General features: G+C 40.1%; 1 protein-coding gene across 1 annotated transcript in view; it reads right to left on the bottom strand.

The window, feature by feature from the left end:
* Window positions 1-23,083, bottom strand: part of LOC130913841 (melanopsin-A-like) — a 49,772-nt gene extending 26,689 nt beyond the window's left edge. Inside the window, exons 1-4 of the mRNA XM_057832738.1 lie at window positions 22,735-23,083; window positions 14,384-14,517; window positions 14,102-14,305; window positions 3,831-4,002 (exon numbers count right to left, since the gene is read on the bottom strand). Coding sequence (XP_057688721.1) covers window positions 3,831-4,002; window positions 14,102-14,305; window positions 14,384-14,517; window positions 22,735-22,904 — 680 coding nt within the window. The 5' untranslated portion in view covers window positions 22,905-23,083. The remainder of the gene's footprint in view (window positions 1-3,830; window positions 4,003-14,101; window positions 14,306-14,383; window positions 14,518-22,734) is intronic.
* Window positions 23,084-24,244: the final 1,161 nt, after the last annotated feature.

Raw genomic sequence — 24,244 nt, 5'->3', positions numbered from 1 at the left:
TTGCTGCTATAAACGCACATCGGTAAAACGCTCTTTATTGCATAAATAAGGAATCGGTCAATGCATGTGAATGTGATGGGAAAAGTCGAAAAACAACACAGTTGTCGTTTTTTTAAATTTGCGAGCAATGCAGTAGATTGACCGTAGAGAAGTTGCTTTTGAGCGACGTGTGCGTCATTTCGCTACCTATTATCACAAGTATTCATGTTCGTGAATGTGATTCACAGGGAGTCCAGCACAAACAAAGAGCCTTATCAGGCTTGAGAACGAAGAACGGTTCTTGAAGTCAAAAGCCTCGGCCAAACAACAGTGGGAGTGAGTAATTACCTCTGCTAAGGAGGTTATGTTTTTGCCAGAGTTTGTCTGTTTGTTAGTTAGCAATTCCTAACTTATCCCTCGCATTTACAACACAGGAAGCTGATTAAGGAGCTGGGACTGCAGGGGAAGGTGTCCTCCCAGCAGGTCTCCAAAAAATGGGAGAATTAAAAAAAAAAAAGTACAAGGTAAACAGTAATGCCCGTTAAGTAGATGAATACTATGTACTCCTGAAATATTGTCAGCGAGCAATGAAGTACATTCATAATTGCCATTGTCTTGCTTCTTACAGGAGCTGAAAACTCCCTGCTCTGGGGGTGGGACAGATGAAGGCCAGGAGACCGCCACAACGTGGCAATATTATGAGGATATGCACGCGGTGGTGGGAGGAAGGGCAGCAATGGACCCTCCACTCTTGGTGGATTCATGCGCAGAGGGGGATGCCATCTTCCAAAGTGCTTTGGTAAACATATGGCCATAAATTGTTTTTTTTTTTGGTTAATGTGCATGGTATGTCCAAATATTGATGTATTGTCCACACAGCCACCACTCCCTCATTCTGTAACACCTTTTTTCTCAATGGATTGAAGTGCATGCTGTAATGTAATGTTGTTTGTTCCCCTAGAACGTCGCTGAGCCCAGCACCTCCGATGCACCATGCACCGCCACCGTTCCTGCTGTTCCCTCATCATGTCAGAGTCGTCCTCCACCATCCACATCCCCTAAAAGAAGAAAGTCCAACCCTATACTTGACTACCTGGTACAGGAGAGTGAGAAGGAGCAGAAACGCCATGAGGAGACGGAGCAGAGAATGGACCGCTTTTTAGCGGTTTGAGCGCATGGTGGACAAAATGTGTAAGTTGATGCGCCATGCACCTATTGTACACACAGCCACTACTTCCTCATTCTGTAACACCTTTTTTGCAATGGATTAAAGTGTATCGTATAATGTTATGTCGTGTCTTGTCCCCCCAGAACATCGCTGAGCCCAGAATGTGCCATGTGCTGTTCCTGCTCCAGTCACCCCACCATCTCTTCATTTTGTTAATTGATTGTTGTCTTATGTTCATTTTTTTAATCTGGTCATATTCATACTGTTTATTTTCCGTAGTTGCACCACGCACTTTAAGCTGTAATTTGCACTATGTTCACTATTTCTGAAAAGAAGCTGCTAATAAAAGAAAGAAATAACAGTTTGTGAGCATGATTATCACATCAGCATCATATGAATGACTGAAACAGATATTGGTTTGAAGATTTATTTTGTAAAATAAAAATGTGATGCATTACATTAGAATGTAATGGGAAAATTGGAGAAAAAGCGTGAAAAAAAAAAAAAATCACCAAAAATTATATACATTGCACATCAACACACGAGCCACCACGATGTAAGAGAGTCCATGTGCCAACCAGCATATATAGATCAGGACCTCCAGTTGCCCGGCCCAACAATGGTCCTGCTCTCTCTGCAGCAGCTTTTGGACAGCGTTTATGGCTCTTCTGCTGAGGTGTAGGTCCTGCCTCAAGTCCGCCTCAAAATTGAATCACAACATTAGAACAGACATATTATGGTCCAACCGGCAATAATTTGTGGGATGACCCATCTGCTGGAAAGAAAAACATGGAAAGATCAGGCTTTCATCCTCCCAAACCAACACATTGATAGCACACACAATGCAGTGAATGTATTTATGTATTCAAATCTGAACCTAGTACAAAAAAATGGGTTCAACCCCCCCCCGAGCGGCATGTTTATCCCAAACGGAAGGAGGCGAGTAAGAAAAGCCACACGTTAGCTGTTGCTTTTTGTTTGGTTAGCCAGGCTAGGACACTATTCCAATCAATAAATCAGCAAATAAAAAAAGGCAAGCAAATTGTTTCTGTATAACAAAATATCACGAATGTACAGTTAAAAGGACTTTCAAACACAAACACATTGTTACTTTCACACGCTAGCTCTGGAGGCTACCAACCATTTGCGCTGGCTGGACACTAAAAAGTGCTCACTCACACGTGTTATTTGTATTACTTTCTCATTCTACATACCCCAGCAGGATCCAGCAATGCTCCCAGATGTCGAAGACGCCTTCGCCTGATGGCCTTTCGTCGATTCGACGCAGATATTTGTAAAAATATCTTCATAGCCAAGGAGAGTGTGGGCACCACAGCAGCAGGCGTGTTGGCTTAGTTCTCTCGCTTTTTGATGACGTCACAAACGGCGGAATGGATTTACGTACGTGAGTGTGAAGGGGTGTCCCAATTCGTAGGGCTAACGTTTCATGCCCTACCCCTTATTGCTCCGTTTGAAGGGCCAAGGGGTAGGGGGAAGGGGTAGGGGTAGAAAAATAGAAATGGGATTGGGCCAGGGATTGGGATTAGAAATAAGCATATCAAACAATTTACAGGTAGTCCCCTCACGATCGAGTTCTGTTCCTACTGGCAACGTAACCCGATTTTATGCATAGATTAGAAATAACCCTTTAAGTACCTCTAATATCCAAAAAGTATTGTATTTTGTTTAATGATGGAGGATACACTGCCCTCTGGTGGGAGCGTTGGGTCTGTCGCCCTGTGTGACTTAAGAGCAGATTCAGACGTCTGACATGGATAAAGGACAGCTGCGCTGTGGTCTAACCCACATCAGGATGTAAGTTGTTTCAGCTAACAAATGTTTGTATATGCATTTGTAATTAAATTTACAGCTACAGTTTGAGGAGTTATGTGTGAGCGATTTTGCTATGAGAATTGTAAATACGTTAGCATTCGTAGCATTTAAGATAGCGGACATTTGTTAGGCCAATTAGGCTAATTTAATCAACTAGATTTACATATTGATCAGACTAGATGGCCGTTTGAACACCAATTGTTTTGTGTCAAGTGTTTTCTTGTTAAAATGCGTGTTGTTTTAAACATAAGTGTACAAATGTGTGTTATAGCTTTACAAATTGTCAAAAGTGAAGGAAGTAAAAAGCTTCAGAAAGACCAATTGCCTTGTTCGCTGTTAGTAAAGCTGAACAACTTTACGTTTTGGGAGGACAGAACATGTCATATGAATAAAGTAAAGTAAAAAATAAGATACTGTGAGGTACAAAATGGTACTGTTTATGCGACTTATAAAAAAAGGGAAAAAAAATGGCGGACGAGACTCCGGCGTCGTGAAGTCAAAATCGCTTAAGTCGAGTATGTCGTAACCTGGCGACTACCTGTGATTTTCTTTACTGTGTTCGCCACACTTTTCCCACTTCAAGAAACCTCTCTATCTTGCCATGGTTAAAAGGCCACAGTTTACTGATTGATTTAATACTCTAGGCAAGCCCCTTTATTTAATCCTTCTGCGTCTATATAGTTCGAGTCGTATTATAATCGTAATACTTTGCCAAGTGGATATTTTTTTCCCCAAAATTCAAAGCATGGATTTAATGCACACCCGTTTTCTTCTATATTAAAAAAAAGAGGATGATTTACCACTTCTGAATCAAGGTACGATACAAAAATGCTTGAGGCCTCCTGCTCACCTGCTGGTTTTCCTGACAGCCAGAAACATGAAGACGTAGCAGTAGAAGATGATGAGGAGTGGGATGAAGAAAACAAAGCAGCAGAGCATCATGGTATAGCTCCTGTTGGCCGCCGTGTATGTGACATAATCCCAAGTGCACGATGTCATCAGGCCCTCAGGGATGTAAGAGCCTGAAAGAGTTTTAAAAAAAATTGGATTATTTCCTATTCTTGATGAATAATCAAAATGTTTTTACACTTTCTAAAGCCTTTCACAACAAATGTTCCTCTTTTTTCCCCATGATAAACAGTGGCTTCTAGTTGCCGAAAATATACTGAAAATGATTGCATGCATAAGTTTTTCCATTCTTGTTTAGTCAGGAGCCCCTTAATTCTGGTGATATTTTTTAGGTGCTAATAAGCAGATTTAGTGACAAACATTAGATGGCTGTCAAATTTTTAGGTCTGAGTCAATAATTACGCCAAGATTTCTGACTTGATTTGTACAGTGCTGGCCAAAAGTATTGGCACCCCTGCAATTCTTTCAGATAATGCTCATTTTCTCCCAGAAAATGATTGCAATTACAAATGCTTTCGTAGTAATATCTTCATTGATTTTGCTTGCAATGAAAAACACAAAAGAGAATTGGGAAAAAAAAAAATATTTTACACAAAACTCCAAAGATGGGCCTGACAAAAGTATTGCCATCCTTTGAAAAATTATGTTATGCTTCTCTAATTTGTGTAATTAACAGCACCTGTTACTTACCTGTGGCACATAACAGGTAGTGGCAATAACTAAATCACACGTGCAGCCAGTTCAAATGGATTAAAGTTGATTCAACCTCTGTCCTGTGTCCTTGTGTGTACCACACTGAGCATGGAGAAAGGAAAGGAGACCAAAGAACAGTCTGAGGACTTAAGAAGCAAACTTGTGAGGAAGCATGGGCAATCTCAAGACTACAAGTCCATTTCCAGAGACCTGAATGTTCCTGTGTCTAACGTGCGCAGTGTCATCAATAAATGTAAAGCCCATGGCACTGTGTCTAACCTCCCTAGATGTGGACGGGAAAGAAAAATGGACGAGAGATTTCAATGAAAGATTGTGTGGATGGTGGATAAAGAACCTCGACTAAAATCCAACCAAGTTCAAGCTGTCCTGCAGTCCGAGTGTACAAGTGTCAACCTGAACTATCGGCATCTGAATGAAAGGGGACTCTATGGTAGGATACCCAGGAAGACCCCACTTCTGACCAAGAGACATATCAACGCCAGGTTGGAGTTTGCCAAAACTTACCTGAGAAAGCCAAAAACTTTTTGAAAAAAAATGGTCTCTGGTCAGATGAGACAAAAGTAGACCTTTTTGGGAAGAGGCTTCAACATAGAGTTTACAGGGAAAAAACGAGGCCTTCAAAGAAAAGAACACGGTCCCCACAGTCAAACATGGCGGTGGTTCCCTGATGTTTTGGGGTTGCTTTGCTGCCTCTGGCACTGGACTGATTGACCGTGTGAACTGCATTATGAAGTCTGAAGACTACCAGCAAATTTTGCAGCATAATGTAGGGCCTGGTATGAGAAAGCTGGGTCTCCCTCAGAGGTCATGGGTCTTCCAGCAGGACAATGACCCAAAACACACTTTAAAAAGCACTAGAAAATGGTTTGAGAGAAAGCACTGGAGACTTCTAAAGTGGCCAGCAATGAGTCCAGACCTGAATCCCATAGAACACCTGTGGAGAGATCTGACAAGGGCACCCTTCAAATTTCAGAGACCTGGAGCAGTTGGCCAAAGAAGAATGGTTGAAAATTCCAGCAGAGCATTGTATGAATCTCATTGATAGATACCGGAAGCAGTGGCGGATTTGGCAATTTTGGGGCCTAAGGCGAACATATCCAGGGGCCCTCTTCATGGGTCAGGGGTTAAAAAGGTGAGAAGGGTGTGGAGGGAATATGTTCCGGTACACTAGGGCTGTCCTAAACGACAAATTTTCTCCTGATTAGTCAGCTGACTAGTTTTACGATTAGTCGACTAATCTAATAATTTTCTGTCTTTTTTCCCCCACTAATTTAGCAATGAAATTTTTGTTGACGCTTATCAATTCACATAAGCATTTTGGAACACTTAAATTCTTTATTAAAGTACAAATATTCATGTAAATGACAATAATTAATCACAAATAAACAATGAGGTTAAATGCTGATAGCAATTACTAGTGCAAAAGAATGGAAAGTAAACAGATTTGGAACACTGACTTTGCCTTTCCAACATTATTCAAACCAATTCTTAAAAAAAATTCTAGCATTATTATTATAGTATACTACTATATATAATAGTAGTATAATAATTATAATAATTATTCATTGCCCATCATACTTGTCATAAAGAGTTTCATTTGAAAACTTTTCTTAGTGTAGATACTGTATTATGTAGTATTTACTCTACATATTATAATATTAATTCTGAAGTATGTGGGATTAACTCCAGAAACCGTTATTTATATGACAAACATCACATGGTGTCACTAATAGATTTATTAATTTTTTTGTCGTTAGCAAATGTGGTTAACCAGCCGTTGAGTGTTACTGTATGACTGATTGGAACTGTACCACATTGTTTCGCCACAGGGTGTGCTGTCCTGTATTTTATGTTCGGTGTGAAGAAGAAAAAGTTAAAAGAGGCATTAGCGGCCTGTTCTCAACTTCTCCCTCATTGCACTTTGGCTCTCATGGAGAGCATGTTTGCTCATGTGTTCGAAATAAACGATACCCGACGTGCAAAGTAGCAAGTGAGCTGTAAAAATAGCGAGCTTAGTGGCGTGAAAAACGCGGGAGAGCTAAGTGAAGCTAACGAACAGCTAAGCGGAGCAAAGCGATGCTAAACGGAGCTAAGCGAAGCTAAACGGCACTAAATGAATCTAGGCAAGGCAAGGCAAATTTATTTATATAGCACAATTCAACACAAGGCAATTCAAAGTGCTTTACATCACATGAAGATCATAAAAATCACATTTAAATCAACACAACGTAGAAACGAAGACAAAAGATCGCATTTAATCACAGAATAAAAATAAATAAATAAAATAAAAATAAAACAAAAACTACTACTACTAATAATAATTGAAATCAGCAATGGAGATAAAAACAAGAGGAATAGAAAGCAGGTAGATTGAAATATATAGACAGTTATAGATATGCAGTGCTAAACAAAAGCGTTTTTAGCCCTGATTTAAAAGAGCTAACAGTTTGAGCATACTTCAGACGTTCGGGTAACTTGTTCCAGAGGTGGGGAGCATAATAACTAAATGCTGCCTCACCCTGCTTGGTTCTTGTTCTTGAAACATGCAGAAGACCGGTTCCAGACGACCTTAGGGGTCTAGATGTCTCATAGGACTCTAACAAGTCAAGCATGTATTTTGGTCCAAGGCCATTAAGTGTTTTGCAGACGAGCAGTAGTATTTTATAGTCTATCCTTTGACTTACTGGAAGCCAGTGTAGCGATTTTAAAACTGGTAATGTGGTCCAGCTTCCTTGTATTTGTGAGGACTCTGGCTGCAGCATTCTGTACCAGCTGCAACTTCCTGACTGATTTTTTATCAAGACCTGTAAATATACCGTTGCAATAGTCCAATCTGCTGAAAATGAATGCATGCATAAGTTTTTCCATGTCTTGTTGAGTCAGAAGCCCCTTAATTCTGGTTATATTTTTTAGGTGGTAATAAGCGGATTTAGTGACGGACTTTAAATGGCTATCAAATTTTAGGTCTGAGTCAATAAGTACGCCAAGGTCTCTGACTTGATTTGTAGCTGTAAGTGACATTGTGCTAAGTTGGCTGCTTATCTTTGACCTTTCCTTTTTTGGCCCAAAAATGATCACCTCTGTCTTCTGCACATTTAACTTGAATCTAAGTAACTGTTACTCGGTCCGTCGTCGTGGAACAGTCCATTGTAGTGCGTGTGTGTGGGGGAGAGACAATATAAATGCAGCATTCAAATGGCTTTCTTTTTTGTTTTGTTATTTGTTTGTTTGGTATGCTGACATAATTATACATGACGGATAGTTGGGGGTGCTGCTGGCTCCGGTGGCCCAAGCCCTTGCTCGTTGGGGCAAGGGCAGCTGGTTGGAGGCCCCCTACTGGTTGGGGGCCTAAGGCCTACTTCGCCTGAATAGTAAATCCGCCTACGACCGGAAGCGGTTGTTCGCAGTTATTTGGTCTAAAGCAGACATGTCCAAAGTCCGGCCCGGGGGCCAAATGCGGCCCGTGGTCAAATTTCATCCAGCCCCCAGCCTCTGTCATAAAATCAATAACATCTGGCCCGCACACAGACTTAATAAATTGGTCAGCAGTACTGCAACCAGCATATGAAGTAGCTTACACATGAAATGCTGCTCCTCATTTACCCACTAAAAGGCAGCAGCACTTTAACCCTTTATTGCCAAATGTATTACATTTGATACACCTAAAATTTAATGATTTTCAGACTAATTTAGATTTTGACATTTCTTTTTGAAAAAAAAAAAGATGGATGCAAGTCAAAACATGCATCTGCAGGTTCCATGAGAAAAAAACATGATTTAGCATGGGTTATAGATATTAGAGCGCTTATTACACATATTCATCTTGACTTTTCTTTTCAAAAAAATTTGAAAAAAAGGTTTCATTAGGACCTTATTTTTCAAATTTTGGGATTCTCTGATCATTGCTTCATGTTGCAGGTATTTAAGGGCTAAGCAACATTACTCCGTGTGCCCCTCTACTTCCAATTTTCTAAAATGGCGACAATCAACAAAAAAAAGTTGCCTGTGATGGCAGACGCTTCATGGATAGGTGGAAATTGGACTATTTCTTCACTAAAATACACAACAACTGTGTCTTGCCTCATTTGCAAAGAGACAGTCGTTGTTTTTAAAGATTTCAATGAGAGGCGATATTACCAAACAAGACACGCTGACATTTACAACAAGATTACAGGGAAATTACGCAACGAGAAATTGAAGCAACTTGAAGCTAGTTTAATTTCACTACAGTAGTATTTCGCAAGAGCCCGAGAGTCGAAAGAGAACGCCGCAAAGGCTAGTTGCGAGATTGTTGAAATTATTCATTAAAAAAAATAATAAAGCAAATGTGACACACTGAATGGCTTGCTAAATTTTGCTTAAATATATTGCTCTACGTAAAGGACGTCAGCCAAGGTCGGCCCCCCACATTTTTACCACGCCAAATCTGGCCCCCTTTGCAAAAAGTTTGGACACCCCTTGTCTAAAGGTTGTGATTTTTTTTTTTCATTCTCTGTTGTGTTTTTTTCATTGCAAGCAATATAATTGAAGATATTAATACCAAAGCATTTGTAATTGCAATCATTTTCTGGGAGAAATTGAGCATTACCTGACAGAATTGCAGGGGTGCCAATACTTTTGGCCAGCACTGTAGCTGTGCCAAGGTACTCGCTGATCTTTGACCTTTCCTCTTTTGGACCAAAAATGATCACCTCTGTCTTCTTCTTGAAAAGTGAGCTCACACTTCATTACTTGATCACTTTTATCCTTTATTATGTACTTTTATCATGTAAAGCACATTGGACTACCTTGTGTATTAAATGCACTATAGAACTGCCTTGCCTTTAGTAAGAGTCATAATGACTATTACGAACAGTTGCCTGCGCTTGCCCAAATAGTGACATCAAATCTAAAGTTTGACTTTTGTCCATGTGAACAGTAGCTTGTGCTTACCTGTGAGCCCGGAGCTGATAACATAATGGAAATGAAATAATACGCCCTCTGCCTGTAAAAAGGGACAATAAATCCTGAACGAGCCCTTACAAGTTCTACTATTTGGAAGACGGTTTATAACAATTAAAACACGGTCAAACAAATTCAAGTTTTTATTGGAACTGCAATTACCGCTACTTTTTTCCTTCATTTTGAATCCTTCGGCTTATAATCCAGTGCAGTTTATTTGTTGATTTATTTGGGTTAATAGGTAGCACTTTATTTGACGGTGGCGTCATAAGATTGTCATAAGACCATCATAATTATGATATGACACAATCATGGCTATTACTGAATGCTTTTGCATTGACTTCATAATGGTATTGATGGGACACGGGATGTGGGGCCGATTAATAGAGGGCCTATGTCCGTCAAAGCTGACCAAGTGGAAACACAGACAAAGAGCTTTTTATGTTGAAACTTCTCGTGAATAAATGCATGATAATTCCCTCAATTCATTATAGATATGGATGTAAAACAGTCTCGATTCTTGGTTAAAAGCAAAAACACGTGCAGTCAGCATTTTTTTAACGTAAATATGTCAAATGTGCTGCTCGTCTTTAAGTCACTGTGGCGCTGCCTTATCACAACAAAGAGCTTTCACGTTGAAATTCTTGTGAATAAATCCTCAAATCCCTAAATTCTTTATAGATATGGACGGAAACAGTCTAGATTCTTGGTTAAAAGCAAAAAACGGGCAGTATAATTTATTTTAATGTAATTATGTCGAACGTGCTGCTCGTCTTTAAGTTCACTGTGGCGTCGCCTTACCACAACAAAGAGCTTTTTACGTTGAAATTCTTGTGAATAAATCCTTAAATCCCAAAATTGTTTATAGATATGGACGTAAACAGTCTTGATTCTTTGTTAATAGAGCAACGAACTGGGCAGTTAGCATTTAGTTTACGTGAATATTGCGAACTATGATGCTAATGCCGTAGCGGCTAATTTCTCCCAATGATTTTTTTCACAACGTTTCAAAATGCATGAACGGTACGAAAAATATAATAATTACCTTGAATCCTCGAACAAATCACTCCCGAGACTAGACTTTTTGTTTGTATGCGGTACAGCTTTCGTACTTTTATCCTAAATACGGCGTTGCATGTGTCGATGCGACCGACTGCGAATAACTGAAGTGGATTGTGGGATGGGCCCCCTGCTTGAAGCCGTTGCGCAGTGGCTGGCCGAATTGACCCGTCAATACAATTATGAAGTCTATGGCTTATGACAGATGTCATTAAGTGTCATCCGTCAATACCATCACTAGCAATTAATGAAACAACTGGAACAGTAACTGAAGACATAATTAGCACAGAACATGAATTTTGATTGTTATTTACATTTGTGACACTGCAATGCATGCTAGGAGGCATGTTGGACAACAACAGTGTTGACAGCAGGTGGCAGCAGAGGTTGACTGTCTCTCCCAAGGGAGCAGTGATGGCCAAATGAAGCTTCTTGAAGCAATTAAGTTTTGCAGCCAATTGGTTCAAAGCTTCATGGTGGTTCATTTGGTTTTATGACAGTCGTATGATGCCGCTGTCAAATAAAGTGTTAACAGTTAATACCTTTTGGTGTAAATATCTCATAATACAATGAGGACAGCTGTGGCTTATAGTCCAGTGCGGCTTATGTATGAACAAATGTTGTTTTCGTGCCAAATTTGGTGGGTGGAGGCTGACAGTCAGGTGCGCCTTACAGTGTAAAATTTACAGTACCTCTATGTTCTCTGGTAGAGCATGTGGTGCGGAATAGTAGAATTTAGTGTATATGTCATATGTTAAAATTAGTTTGGTCACTGACTGGGTTGGATTATTCTATTCTATTCTATTCTATTCTATTCTATTCTATTCTATTCTATTCTATTCTCTTTCATTATTTTTGTTTGTTCAACAGCACTGTGTATACTTGCCAAAAAGTGAGATCATGTTAGTTTCTTTGGACTTTAGTCTGATATACAGTATACGGTAGCTTGTTTTTGATGAATAATGTTACCATATTTGTATGCTATAAATAGTGTGATCCGCTTGTCAAAATAGTGAGCCAAACACTGTATGGAAACCAACCATTGAAGTACATGTGGGCGAGTCTGCCCTAATGCTGTTTGTTCTTTATTTTACATAAAAATATACATTTTTCAGAATTCAGTGAAAGACTTTTTGCTGTTGTCAATTTTTACTAAGATTACTATTTATGTGCTGTGCTCAATGTAAAAAAAAACGAATAGAGAAAAAAATATAGTTTAATTGTTGTAAGAATGTTTTGTATACCGTTTTCATTTTTAAAAAATCATTCAAGATTCATTCGTTCATACTGATGACCAGTGTTGGGAATAACGCCGTTATATAACGGCGTTATTTTTTCAGTAACTGGGTAACTAATTATTTTTTACCGTTACTGACGGTCAAAAGCGGTGCATTACTTACTCTGAATAAATTGAAACTACCAGCCGTAGCGAGTCTACTCTGCTCTGTTTATTTGTCGTCCAAGACTTGGGGTGCGTTCAGGTTCGAGAATAGCGCACGTACGTCTTATGACCCCAGGCTGTTTGTCCCTGCTCATTCAATTGGACAATGTTTTCCAAAGCTTGCTAACATTTCTGTGTTTGCTACACCTGAATGCTAGCCTCGTTCCCATCCTCCATTGTCAGACAGCAATAATGCTGCTTCCATCTTGAGGACGGCAGACACTTTGAGGGTGACGGGAGGAGTAGGGGGACAAGGCTACCTGAATGCACCCCCTGGATAGATGCGATGGAAGTGATTGTGATTGACTGAGGGTTAGAGTCATGTGTCACAGTAAGCCACTCAGAGCCGGTGTTTTCAAACACAAACCGGAACAGCGCGTGCGGCAAACACACACGCAAAACAGATGCAGAGGGATATGATGGCAGAGCATTTAGAGGAAAATTTGTCCTTTACGAGGTGGAGATATAAACACTATTTCAAGTTAGAGCAGGGCGGTAAACCGAAAATTTACCGTCACCGAAATTCTTAACGATGACCGACGTAATTTTGATCATGTCGGTAAATTCGGTAAATTAATAAAACAAGAAAATATAGTCTTTTCATCCCGCTTTGATTCTGTGTTGTTCGTCTATGTTCATTCCCCTTTAAGAAAGCAGTGAATGTGCTTACGTAGGGAGTCACGTGATCATCAGGAAGCCAATCAAACAAAAGCCCGGTAAGCTAACGCTAGCAGCTAACGCTACAAGCAAAACGTGATGGAGTGTGGCTTAAGGGAGGTTCACCAAACTTTCAACCGACATTTAGTAGACTCTTGGTGGCATCCAGACGGGCTTTCACCCGCTGTCCTCCTTTGTTCTCACGACTTCCGGAGATTCAGTGCTTTCAGTGCTTTCTACTGGTAGCCAGGCTAACGCTAGCTAGCGGCTAACGCTACAAATGAACGTTATGGAGTCGGATAGCGGCTCTAACCTTGTTGAAACGGCTGAACTTAATGAGTGGATTGGGCACGGACTGCATCTAGCAATTACTATGTGGCGTTATTTTGTATCTGTGTGTGATTCCTCTGATAGCTTCTGTGATGGTAAAGCATTCAGCATAAAGTACAATCCAACGGCAACACTTATAATGACCGAGAAATGGCCCCAGCTATTTTTATTGTGCGTGCATTTATTAAAAAATGCACTGGAGGGAAAAAAACCCTTAAACCATAAAGTAAACACTTGTATTTAATAATTATGTCACAGCAGCCATTAACAATAAGTTGTCTTTTTGAAGTGTACTGTTCAAGCTGCAAGTCATTTGTGTTACAATTACATGTTTGCACAGGCATATTGATTTTGACAATGTACATTGTTCAAGTCATACACGCTGTTATAAATGTTCATACTTGAATTCTTATTGCTTACAATACATTTTTATAAACTTAATGTTTAGACTGCATGTACAATTGTTAAATACAGTATATCAAATTGAATGCTGGTAAATAAATCAACAAGAAATAGTTAATCTGTATTTCATGCATTGATTCAGATTTTCAAATTATACAACAGTCCGCTTGGGCGAATTTATCGTCATTTATCGTTATCGAGATAAATCTGCTCAATTTATCGTGATACACGTTTAAGGCCATATCGCCCAGCCCTATTTCAAGTTGGTCGAAATTAAAGGAAAGAATGTGCATGTAATGTTTAATTTATGTCCCGGGGCAAAGCTTTTGTCGACATCTGTGGTAAGCAATTCAAATCTGCTTCTCTATTCAACTGACTCAAATACTACTCAGAAAATGTCAAATTCTTTGACATACTGTACAACAACTTCTTTTTAAAGTAACGGAAATAGTTACTTTCCCTGGTAACTAGTTACTTTTACTATAGAGTAATTCAGTTACTAACTCTGTTACTTTTTGGAAGAAGTAGTGAGTAATTATAACTAATTACTTTTTTAAAGTAACGTGCCCGACACTGCTGATGACGCACTACACAGTACGTATCTCTGATGGGTGAGTGTATGTGCTATATCTGGCCTTTGACTGGGAGGGTGGACGTAAGAGACTCACTCCATCCGACGAGAGGCGCCAGACTCCAGGCCAGCGAGTACAACCAGACGGAGACGATAGCCAGAGTGGTCCTTCTCTTGGAGCTCCAGTGGATGGCCTGCAGTGGCTTGGTGATCACCAGGTAGCGGTCGATGGAGATGGCCAGCAGATTTATCATGGAGGCGATGCCGAACAATGCGCCACAGAACGCATACATCTTGCAACCTGTGTGTCACACCCAAATGTTTATTATGTACAGTGTGAGAAGTGATGGCTAATGTGCCATTAAAAAAAAGTAATTACCCATCTCGCCAAACACCCATTCCTTGTAAAGGCAGTTGATGAAGAAAATAGGCGACTGCGTAAAGGCCATGAGGAAATCGCTGACTGCCAGGTTCATGATGAAGTAATTGGGCAAGCTGCGAAGCTTTTTGTTGCTATGTGCAAACACAAAAGAGATTATCATGAACTACATTGTACGTGAAAGGGATCTACGGATAGAAAGGCCTTTAGTTCTTAAAAGATAAACGTTATTACATGTAAAAATAGTTTGATCTCAAAGCTTCTCTCTCTCTCTCTCTCTCTCTCTCTGTTTTCGTTTTTATACAATTTGTAAAATTAGTTTAACTAGTAGGTCGCTATTGTTGTTGACGTCGCAGCGCGGTGACGTCACTTGGTTACGCTGCCGGGCTTCCAAAGTATGACTATAGCGTCATATACATATCATCCGTTCAATCCTTTCAATTTGAACCCGAGAGGAACATTAAAGAGCAAGACAGCACTGTCGTTATTTCTCAAAACGAGCAGCAAAAGCAAAATGAAAAGGAAAGACGGGATAGGATGAGACGAGAGTATGACAAAACAGTGCTACACCGGCAAAACGTCTACAAGGGGCGCAAACTGCCAAATGGCAGCCAGTCAATATCTTGGCAAGCCGCCTAGGATCGGTTTAAAGACACTGCTGATGAGCTGGAATTGGATGCAGGTACGACGTTGGGAACTCATCCCACTTCTCTATAACAAAACAATCTGACCAGCAGCAGAATGTGACAAAATCATGCCAGTCGTCATACTAACTTCGCTTGCTAGCTAGCACAGCTATTCTCCCAGTCCAGCCTAACCGCGTCATCACCCCCAGCGTGCATTGCACACGTAAAACATGGTGCTCTCCGTAGGTCAAAACATGTACTAAATATTATAGATTTTTAAATCAATGGCAAAATTTCATGTGTTTCTAATAACATATTTTAGTACAAGAGAACAATTGTGACTTATCAGAGCCTACAAGTCTTAAAGTCCGAGGTTCCTCTGAGCAGAATTGCGTCTTGGGGAATTTTTGTCACAAGTGGTAAGAGTCGCCAAATATTCTACTCAAGTAAGATTAGCGTTACTTCAAAATAATATTAAAATAACGTAGAAAAATGCTTGTCTTTATTAAATGCTTCAATGAGTGAGTCCACCCAAATTCACTAATGCGTTGACACTCACATTGCGGAAAACAGCCTCTCACTTGAATGCGTTGCCACAGACTGGTGTGTAACTGCACTGGTGACCAAGAAAAAAAACAAAACACGTTTGGCGTACTGCTAAGCTAGCAGGATGGAGGGTGAGAAGCTGTATGAGCATGAAGCAGAAAAACATAAATATATTTTTCAAATTAAAACCCCAATTCTTTTCACCCGATTCCGATCCTCTGAAAAATCGGCCCGCTTTCCGATCATGTGATCGGATCGGGAAATCACTAGTATGTTATTTATTTGTGTTTATGTTATAGCTTCTGGTTTGTGTACATAACATTGGGCACTTTTTTTTTTTTTTTTTGTCTCGAGTTGGATTTGCTTTTAATTTGCCTTTTTTTACTCTGGTTGGTATTGCAAAAGATAGTCTGTTCTTAGTTCATTATCTGGATGTACTAAATTTGCCAAGGAAGGATAAAGGGAAGAGAGAGGGGAGGGAGGACGCAAGGTACCAGGATGGTAGGAAATGGAGGAAGGAAAGTAGAATGAGAAGAAAGTAGGAAGGAAGGACAGATTTGCGGATGCTGAAGGAAGAAATTTAACAAAGAAAACAGTCCAACAGGCTTTTTTAACTCTAAGTTGAAACCTTCAACCTTGTTTAAAACTCTAAACCTGGCATGAAATCACAATTTGAAACCCAAACTTCAAAGCTTAAGCCATCTAGAAACCTAAATCTGAAACTCTGTACTTGGACTTCAATCCTATTTTGAAACCCTAACCCAGTGGTGCCCAAGTTCAGTCCTCGAGAGCCCCAGTCCAGCTTGTTTTCATGTTTCCCTCTTATAACACACCTGAATCAAATGATCAGCTCATCAGCAAGCTCTGCAGGAGCCTGATAACATTCCTGGCTAGGACGTAGGTTTGGTATCAACATTGGTAGGGACGATATTACCGTAATACACATAATGCAAACGATGATCCAAATAAGGGACGGCTAGCTTGACTTCATTGTTCCTTGTGGAGGCTGGCCTGACAGCAGTAGTTTTGCAGTTTAGCAAGTTTAATGTTATGCTAACTCTGATGCAGGTAGGACTTTCAGTAGCAAAATTAGTGGTGTTTCCCCCACTTCCACAATATTGACATCTTTTTACATGACTTACAGTGGCTTCTGCTGGCCGAAAAACACAAAAAACTTCTGATATCTCCTCTCTCCAAACGGGGCAGAGGAGGCGGAATGTTGCCGACATCTGTTGGGGCTGTGTGTGTGTCTTTGTGGCGAGACGGGGGAGCTTCAAGTCATCAGCCAACCAAACGTTCGTTTGACCTGGGGGGGAGGGCTCTCGAGGACTGGACATTTGCTTTCAAACCCTAAATGCGATCTTCTATTGTTAGTTCTTTGTGCAGTCTAGTGAATATGACATGAACATCAGGAGGAGGTGAATGCAGACCATTGTGGTGCTATAATCACAACTGCTTGGTAAACTGCAGTATTGGTCTTACTTTTTTTTTTTTTTAACTTCTATTTGAGGATACAGAACACATGCCATTATAATAAAAGGCGGGCGTACTTTTTCAAAAATTAAACTTCATGATTTACATTATTTCCCGTAACATTTCAACAGGTTAGCAAGACAATTTGTGTGGAAAATGCCCTGAAATCCTTTATCAAGCTATTTTAGTTTGTGATTTTTCCTTCCTCTGCCAACAATCGTATTCTCATAAATGTGTTTTGAACTTTAAATATTTAATACTTGACTCTAAGCTCTTTACTCTGATTCAACATTGGATGACTGGGTGTGTCAGTGGCAAGTGTTTAAAATTACGTAGACCTCGTGTGATTGTTAGCTTTAGGTGGGCAAGTGTCTTTATACAAATATAATTTAAAAAAACTTCAGTTGTTCTGAGTTTCATGTATGGTTGGGGCACAAGTGTTAGTAGGAACTTTGTACTGAATCAACTAGCACAGTTAGCTGCTGCTAAACAGCACACACTATACTAAGTTAGAGCATAGCCACAGCTTAGGTAAGAGAGAGTGTGTTATTTAGGTCACGTAAATCAATGCAATAGTCTAAAGAGGACACATTATATCACCGTGGAAGTTCTCATGCATGTTTCAATGTGTCTGTGTGCATGTGCATTGCATTATTCAATTCATCCATTCAGCATACAGGGCCACACTGCATTTTAACCAAAGACAATGCATTGACATGGAAAAAGAACCTCTAATGCGTAAATGCATATTGTATGAACCTGTGTGATTAATGCATATTACCAACAGGACACAATGGCAGACTTTTGACCTCTTTGTTGATGTGATGGAGAGATAATGTATAAAAGCCCCTTATAAGAGCCCTCATCATACACAATTACATATGCGCACCCATTCCCCGTATAACCCATTATGTGTTCCAGGAAGTTGTTCATATCAGGAAGAATGGGGAAAAAAGAGGGCATCATGCAAACAAGCAACTCATTTTTCAAGGGACAATATGTCATTCGGACATTTAGTTTTTATTTGCTTTGACTTGTAAGTGTATACTTGAGATTTGAGCACTGTATAGCCACACTAGCAGTAAACTCAGTTTAGAATAGGCTGTTTGAAAAGTAAATAGGTTATAAAAGTTGACTAACATCAGCATTTTACTGAGGCACTTAAAGATGTTTTATTGATTTCTATTCTATTTTTTTTTAAATTCTATGACTGTGCTGTATTAGAATATAATGCATGATGGTGTTTCAGGGGATATTTTAATTCTTTTTTATAAACAAAATTTATGGAGGGAAAAGCAAATCTATTCATTTTAATGAGCATAGATGAGTTGAGATATGTGCATGGTCACAGAACAAATTCATCAAAATAATCAATTTGGCGCTGTCTAGGTATTAAATCAAAACGCAACAATAAAGAAAATGTTTCAATATACAGTGGTACCTCGACATACGATCCTTTCGATATTCAACGTAAAATCTGACACGTCATTTGTCTCAACATATGACGACATGCTCGAAATACGACGATTTATAATAGCGTCGCAATTTCACTGTTTTCCCACAAGAGAGAAATCAACATGGATGGTGGTGAAAAAGGGAAAAAGCCGATGATTAACATGGAAATGATAGAAAAATTAAATTCAATACACTGTATTAATCCCTTGGGAGGGTTCCCTCAGGGGAATTTGTTTTCCAGCGCCCATAACACCACAGCAGCAAAGATAAAAGTATTAAGTGCAAGATCGCAAAAAAGTGCTAGAGTAAAAATTAAAAAAAAAAAAAAATATGATTAAATTTAAAAATGAAATAAATACAATTCAATACAGTACAATACACTATTACTTAAGAAACAAAGTAAAAGAAATAATAGAGATACACACCAGGCAGACAATAGCAGGAGAACCGAGTTACAAATAGCAGCAGAGGTGCTAAAGTGCTAAATATTAGCGTGGGGTGTGCGCCAGAGAACTGGCTCAACAATACGGCCGATATATGTCTACGACCTCAAAGGTCCTCCGCCTACCTCCGTTCGCCAGTCTTTATTAGTTAAGGTGACAATTATTATCATCGTAACATCAGCAAGGAAGTCAGCAGCTTTGTCAGGTTTTTAATCATTTATTTCGGAACTTGTGCAACACAACACGGCTACTGTCTGCCGAAGCCGACGCCAACAATAACATGAAAAGACAAAGTAAAAACTCTTCAGCACCTCTCTCACTCTGTCGTCAGTCACAGGTTGCGTTCAGGAACAGCATGCAAAACACAACTTCTACATTACAACCCGATTCGTTGCATAATTATTATTGTTATAATATTATTATTCCGATTTGTATTTATAAATTTGTTTTGGTAAGGGTAAATGCTATTTGTAATTGTATCATCCAATGTTGATTTTGGCACCCTGTTTAATTTTTGTCTTAGTCTTTTGGATGATAATATTTATTAGTCTTTGTCCTATTTAAGTCATCTCAAAATGTGTCTTTGTCTAGTTTTTTTTTTGGGGGGGGGAGGACAAAACACTCAAGACTAATTCCATCTAGTTTTAGTCGACGTTTGCTAAAAATGTTTTTGTCTGAAAACTAAAAAATTTTTTACCGTCTGTAAATTAATTTTTAAAAAACTTTTACTGTCTGTAAATTATTTTTTTTTTACCCCAAACTAAATAAATAAATAAAGGTTTTCAACTATTTCCAATGAACATTGACAGACGAGCAGATATTGTAGCATCTACAAGGACAATGTGATAACACACTCTCAGCAGGAAAACAGTACATTATTTTCAATTCATTATACCCACCTGGACGCCACAAACTGTATGTTAAAAAAAGTTGTCCGTGAGTTTTCGAGGAAGCTGGCGGTTAACGTTAGCATTAATCCAATGCTAATGTGAACGTGAATGCTATGCTAACGCTACGAGTTGCATTTAGTGTGTGAAGATAACTCAGCACAGACCTTTAAAGGCTATAGCAATATTGTGTTTTTTCTCTGGCCAAGATTAGAAAATAAATCTTCATGTGTGCAAGCTGGAGTGATTGTAGTGAGTTGAAGAGTGGTGGGGAGTGACACAACAAGACACTGCTCTGATGAAGGCTAACCACACATCAAATATCACAAATTGTGAACATGTGACGGAAACGTTTGCGCATTTTCATCTCGGCAGACGAAAATTGGCATTGGGCTCGTTATGTTTCGTCTCCCAAAAGAAGTTTTTGCTCATTATCGTTTCGTCACCGTCATAAAAATAGTGTTCGTTGACGAAATATTTTCGTTATCGTCATTGTTGTCGAAAACAACACTGTTGATGATATTTCGTCAGCGAACAATTTTTTCATGACGATGACGTCACGATGACGTGCTGAAAACGTGTCTTGGCAGACTAAAACGTAATGAGATGGATGTCATTTGTCGTCTGACGACACAAGAACGCGATAAAAATTCACCATTTTTCCGTTATAAATTCACAATGTGTGATATTTTCCTATTGTATGTGTAGTTAGCACGTACTGTATTTGGCAGTGTTTGGTCGTGTCAGTCATTTGACTGGCCGGTGAGTAAGCCTGTGCCCATTCCAGGCTCCTTTTGTGGAACATATGTGTCAGTTGCTGCTTGGTAAGTTTTGCTTTCTTATTTTGGCTAGATATGCAATGTTGCTTTAGCCATTAAAGGTTTGTGATGAGTGATAATCACACACTAAACTAACTTGTCGTGTTAGCATAGCGTTTGGATTAGAATTAGCATCTAGCGCGGTGACTCAGTGTCTTCTTAAACTCTTAGAAAACATTTTACATACAGTCAGGGCTGGCCCAGGCCAATTGGGGGCCCTAAGCAAAATAATGCAAAGGTGCCCATATTTTTGGCCCACCATTTCGTCACAGTGTACTGTGAAATACATACATGCAATCCAACCCATACGTCAATATTTTGTATGTTAATCAGATTGTTGCACTACATACTTTAAACTTCTCACCCCAAATGTTTGTCAGTACTTACAGTAGATAGCGCCAAACCTTTTTCGAAAAGGGGAAAGAAAGAAGTAAAGGAAGAACTTTTATTTTTTTGAAGCTTGTAATCAAGTATCAAAACTCACAAAAGTCAAATAAAGAAAACTGTAGTAAACAAAATAGAATATAAATTAAACAATTGCCAGATTGGGGGCCCCCTAGTGGTCAGGGGCCCTAAGCAGCTGCATGGTCTGCGTATAGGCTGGGCCGGCCCTGCATACAGTTCGTGGCGTCCAGGTGCGTTTAATTAATTGCGAATAATGTGCTGTTCTCCTGCTGAGTGTGTATCATCATCATGAAAATGGTGATGTCCTTGTAAACTCTACAGTTATGTGCTCGTCTGTCATGTTCATCCGAAATTGTTGGGAACCTTTTATTTATTCATTTATTTATTCATGGACTAAAACAGTTGAAGTTTATAGATGAAAATTTTTTAGAATTCTCGACTGAAACTAGACGAAGATGAACACATTTTGAAATAACTAATATATGACTAACACTAATAAGTATTTTCGTCTAAAAGACTAAGACAAAAATTAAAATGGCTGCCAAAAACAACACCGGTACCAGCAGTATTTATTCGAGATTTAGCGTAGGTTTTTGGCATAGGCGGAGTTTGACTTTTGTGGCAGGGGGGAACAAAACATGTTGATGACCCCGAAACGTATTGTCAGCAATAAAATTCACTTACAAGATATATGCTCGGATAGTAGCTTAGCCCAAGCTAGTACATATGGGCATCCCAGCTGTGTGTGCGTGCGTGTGTGAACGCGCGTGTTTTTCAGTCTTACCTAGAAGAGAAGTAGACGTCGCATCCTTTTTGACTGAATATTCCTGCCAGAATCTGTCCTCAGGTGGTTTTGGCTAAGCAAAGCAAGTAGTCGTCTATAAGGTGCTAGTCACATGATGATTTTGTCCCATTTTAAAAATATATTTTTTGTTCATTTCTGTTGATTGTTTTATTGCTTGACAACTTTTATAGACAATATTTTACCGGCAAAGTCTAGATTTTAAATTCAAAGAAAACATTACATGCAATGACATTTTCAGCCACCGGTGGGGGGGCTATGTCCTCCCGGCCCCCCCCCCCCCCTTAATCTCTGTGTATAGTTTTTGGGCTGTGGGAAAAATTTATCAAATTATAATGTATAATTTTGGGAAAATCCCGCTAGAATTACGACCATTTCGACTTACAAACCAGGTCCCGGAACGAATTAAATTCGTATGTAGAGGTACCACTGTGCAGTATTTGATTCCTGCCAAGGGATTACCATTTCATTACTTTAATTGTTTATTTCAGGGGGTGGGAAGGGGCAGAATATTTTGTTTACCCTCTCCGTAAAGTTTCTACCCAGTACAGCATTTAGATTTTGTGCCGTATTTTGGGATGTGAAGTGCATTTCACCTTTTATCTACTGTAATTTTTTTATTTAGTCTTCATATATAAGCCGCACTGAACTAAAAGCCACAGGTGTCCATTTCGTATTATAGGATATTTGCACAGAATGGCATGTAGCTCATTTGCCTGGAGGGAAAAAAAAATCCTTAAATAAGCCACAACGGACTAAAAGACGCGGGATTCAAGCCAGGGGAAAAAGTAATGGCTTATAGACCTAAAATTACGATACTTTAGTTGAGTGGGAAACAATCTCTGGCAGAGGTGCTCATTCCCGATGAAAAGGACTGAAACAATTCTCTCGCTGACCTGTAGAAGGCGAACATGACAAGCGCGTTGCCCGCGACACCCAGCGTGCCGATGACCAGGACGAAGGCTGCCACCACGTAGTGTGCATGATCTGGCACGTCGGCCTTGATGAAGAAGCTGTTCTGTGTGTGAGCTTTCTCGGGCTCCATGCTCTCAGTGGACCGCGTCATGGTCGCCAAAGGGAATACCCATTTCTTGCGCTCTGTTCACCATGATGGGATTCTCCTCTCTCTCCGGTACTTGAAAGGAAAGTTGCAACAGCATGTCCACAAGTGGCCCAAAGATGAGAAAATGTCCTGAGTTCTGAAGTGTCTTCAGTACTAAAGAAGCGTGGATGACCTCCCCCGGCGTGCCTTCACACCAGCTGTGCACTACTCTCTCTGATCATCTCTCCTCCTCCCATTTCTGTCTCTCTCTCTCCCTGCCCAGCCTCCATGTCACCAGGCCCAGCCCTGAGCCTTAACACCACCCCCTCCTCTTTCCCGAGCGGAGGCTTACATAATGGGCATCACGATGTCTATCAACAAGACGCTGAGCATCAAGTCATCATCACGGGCCGTGTGGCTCGCGGCCGGAACCGACATGCATGCAAAGAGCACCCGTGGAGTCGGGCGACTAATTGGTGCGGCCCAATGATTCAGCTTGACGACTGCGGCTTCGCTGTGACGGGCAAGGCACACACGCTGTCGCTTTGGTTTGACGTGCACTTGCAAGTGGGCTGCGCTTGGCCTTTTTTCCCCTCTGTGCAGCTGCTTACACTCATTGGAGTGATGCTTCTTGAAACTTTGGTCCAGAAACTACAGCTTCACTACCGCAGCATTATACGTCAATTAAAAAGTGTTGTTTTTGGCAGCCCTTTTGATTTTGTCTTTGTCTTTTAGACGATAATACTTATTAGTCTTAGCAGGGCTGTTAACAGACTTGCAGGGGCCCGGGGACAAGAGACCATTATAGGTACCCCCCATCCAACCCCTGCCACCGGCTTGTCACGACAACATACGCAGTACTTTTAACGCTTTGCAAGCAAGCACAGTGTAAATTTTCTAATTATTTGAGATGGACAGTTAAATTTAACAGACGGTAATTTGATGTCACACAATATAAACAAACAATTTCCATCTATTGTCCCATGTAATCTACAATACAATACAACTGAGAGTGCTATGCAGTGGTGAAAGTGGGCCACAACGGTCAGGAACGCAGTTCCGGTATAGACCCTACTCACCGACATCACAGAATGACGTGTCGCTGTATCCGGCCGCCATATTGTCCGTCTCTGTTTAGCCCTATTCTCAATGGTTTCAATTAGTCGTTCAGTTTATAGAGCAATTAATGGAAGCCCCAGTGCTTTCAGACGCAGTAAACTCATTGGATGCGTTGCATAAAAGGCGTTATGTGGAAAAGCTTCAGTCTATCCATTCGCCAGATCCATATTTGATGCCTAAATCGATATTTTTTGACCCACTGTCTTCGCCCTCTCTGCCTGACATCTGCTACCCTGATATCTACA

Source organism: Corythoichthys intestinalis, chromosome 3 (genome assembly GCF_030265065.1).
Source record: "Corythoichthys intestinalis isolate RoL2023-P3 chromosome 3, ASM3026506v1, whole genome shotgun sequence".
NCBI lineage: Eukaryota > Metazoa > Chordata > Actinopteri > Syngnathiformes > Syngnathidae > Corythoichthys > Corythoichthys intestinalis.
The sequence above is the reverse complement of the archived record's forward strand: the minus strand, read 5'-3'. Positions and strand labels throughout refer to the sequence as shown.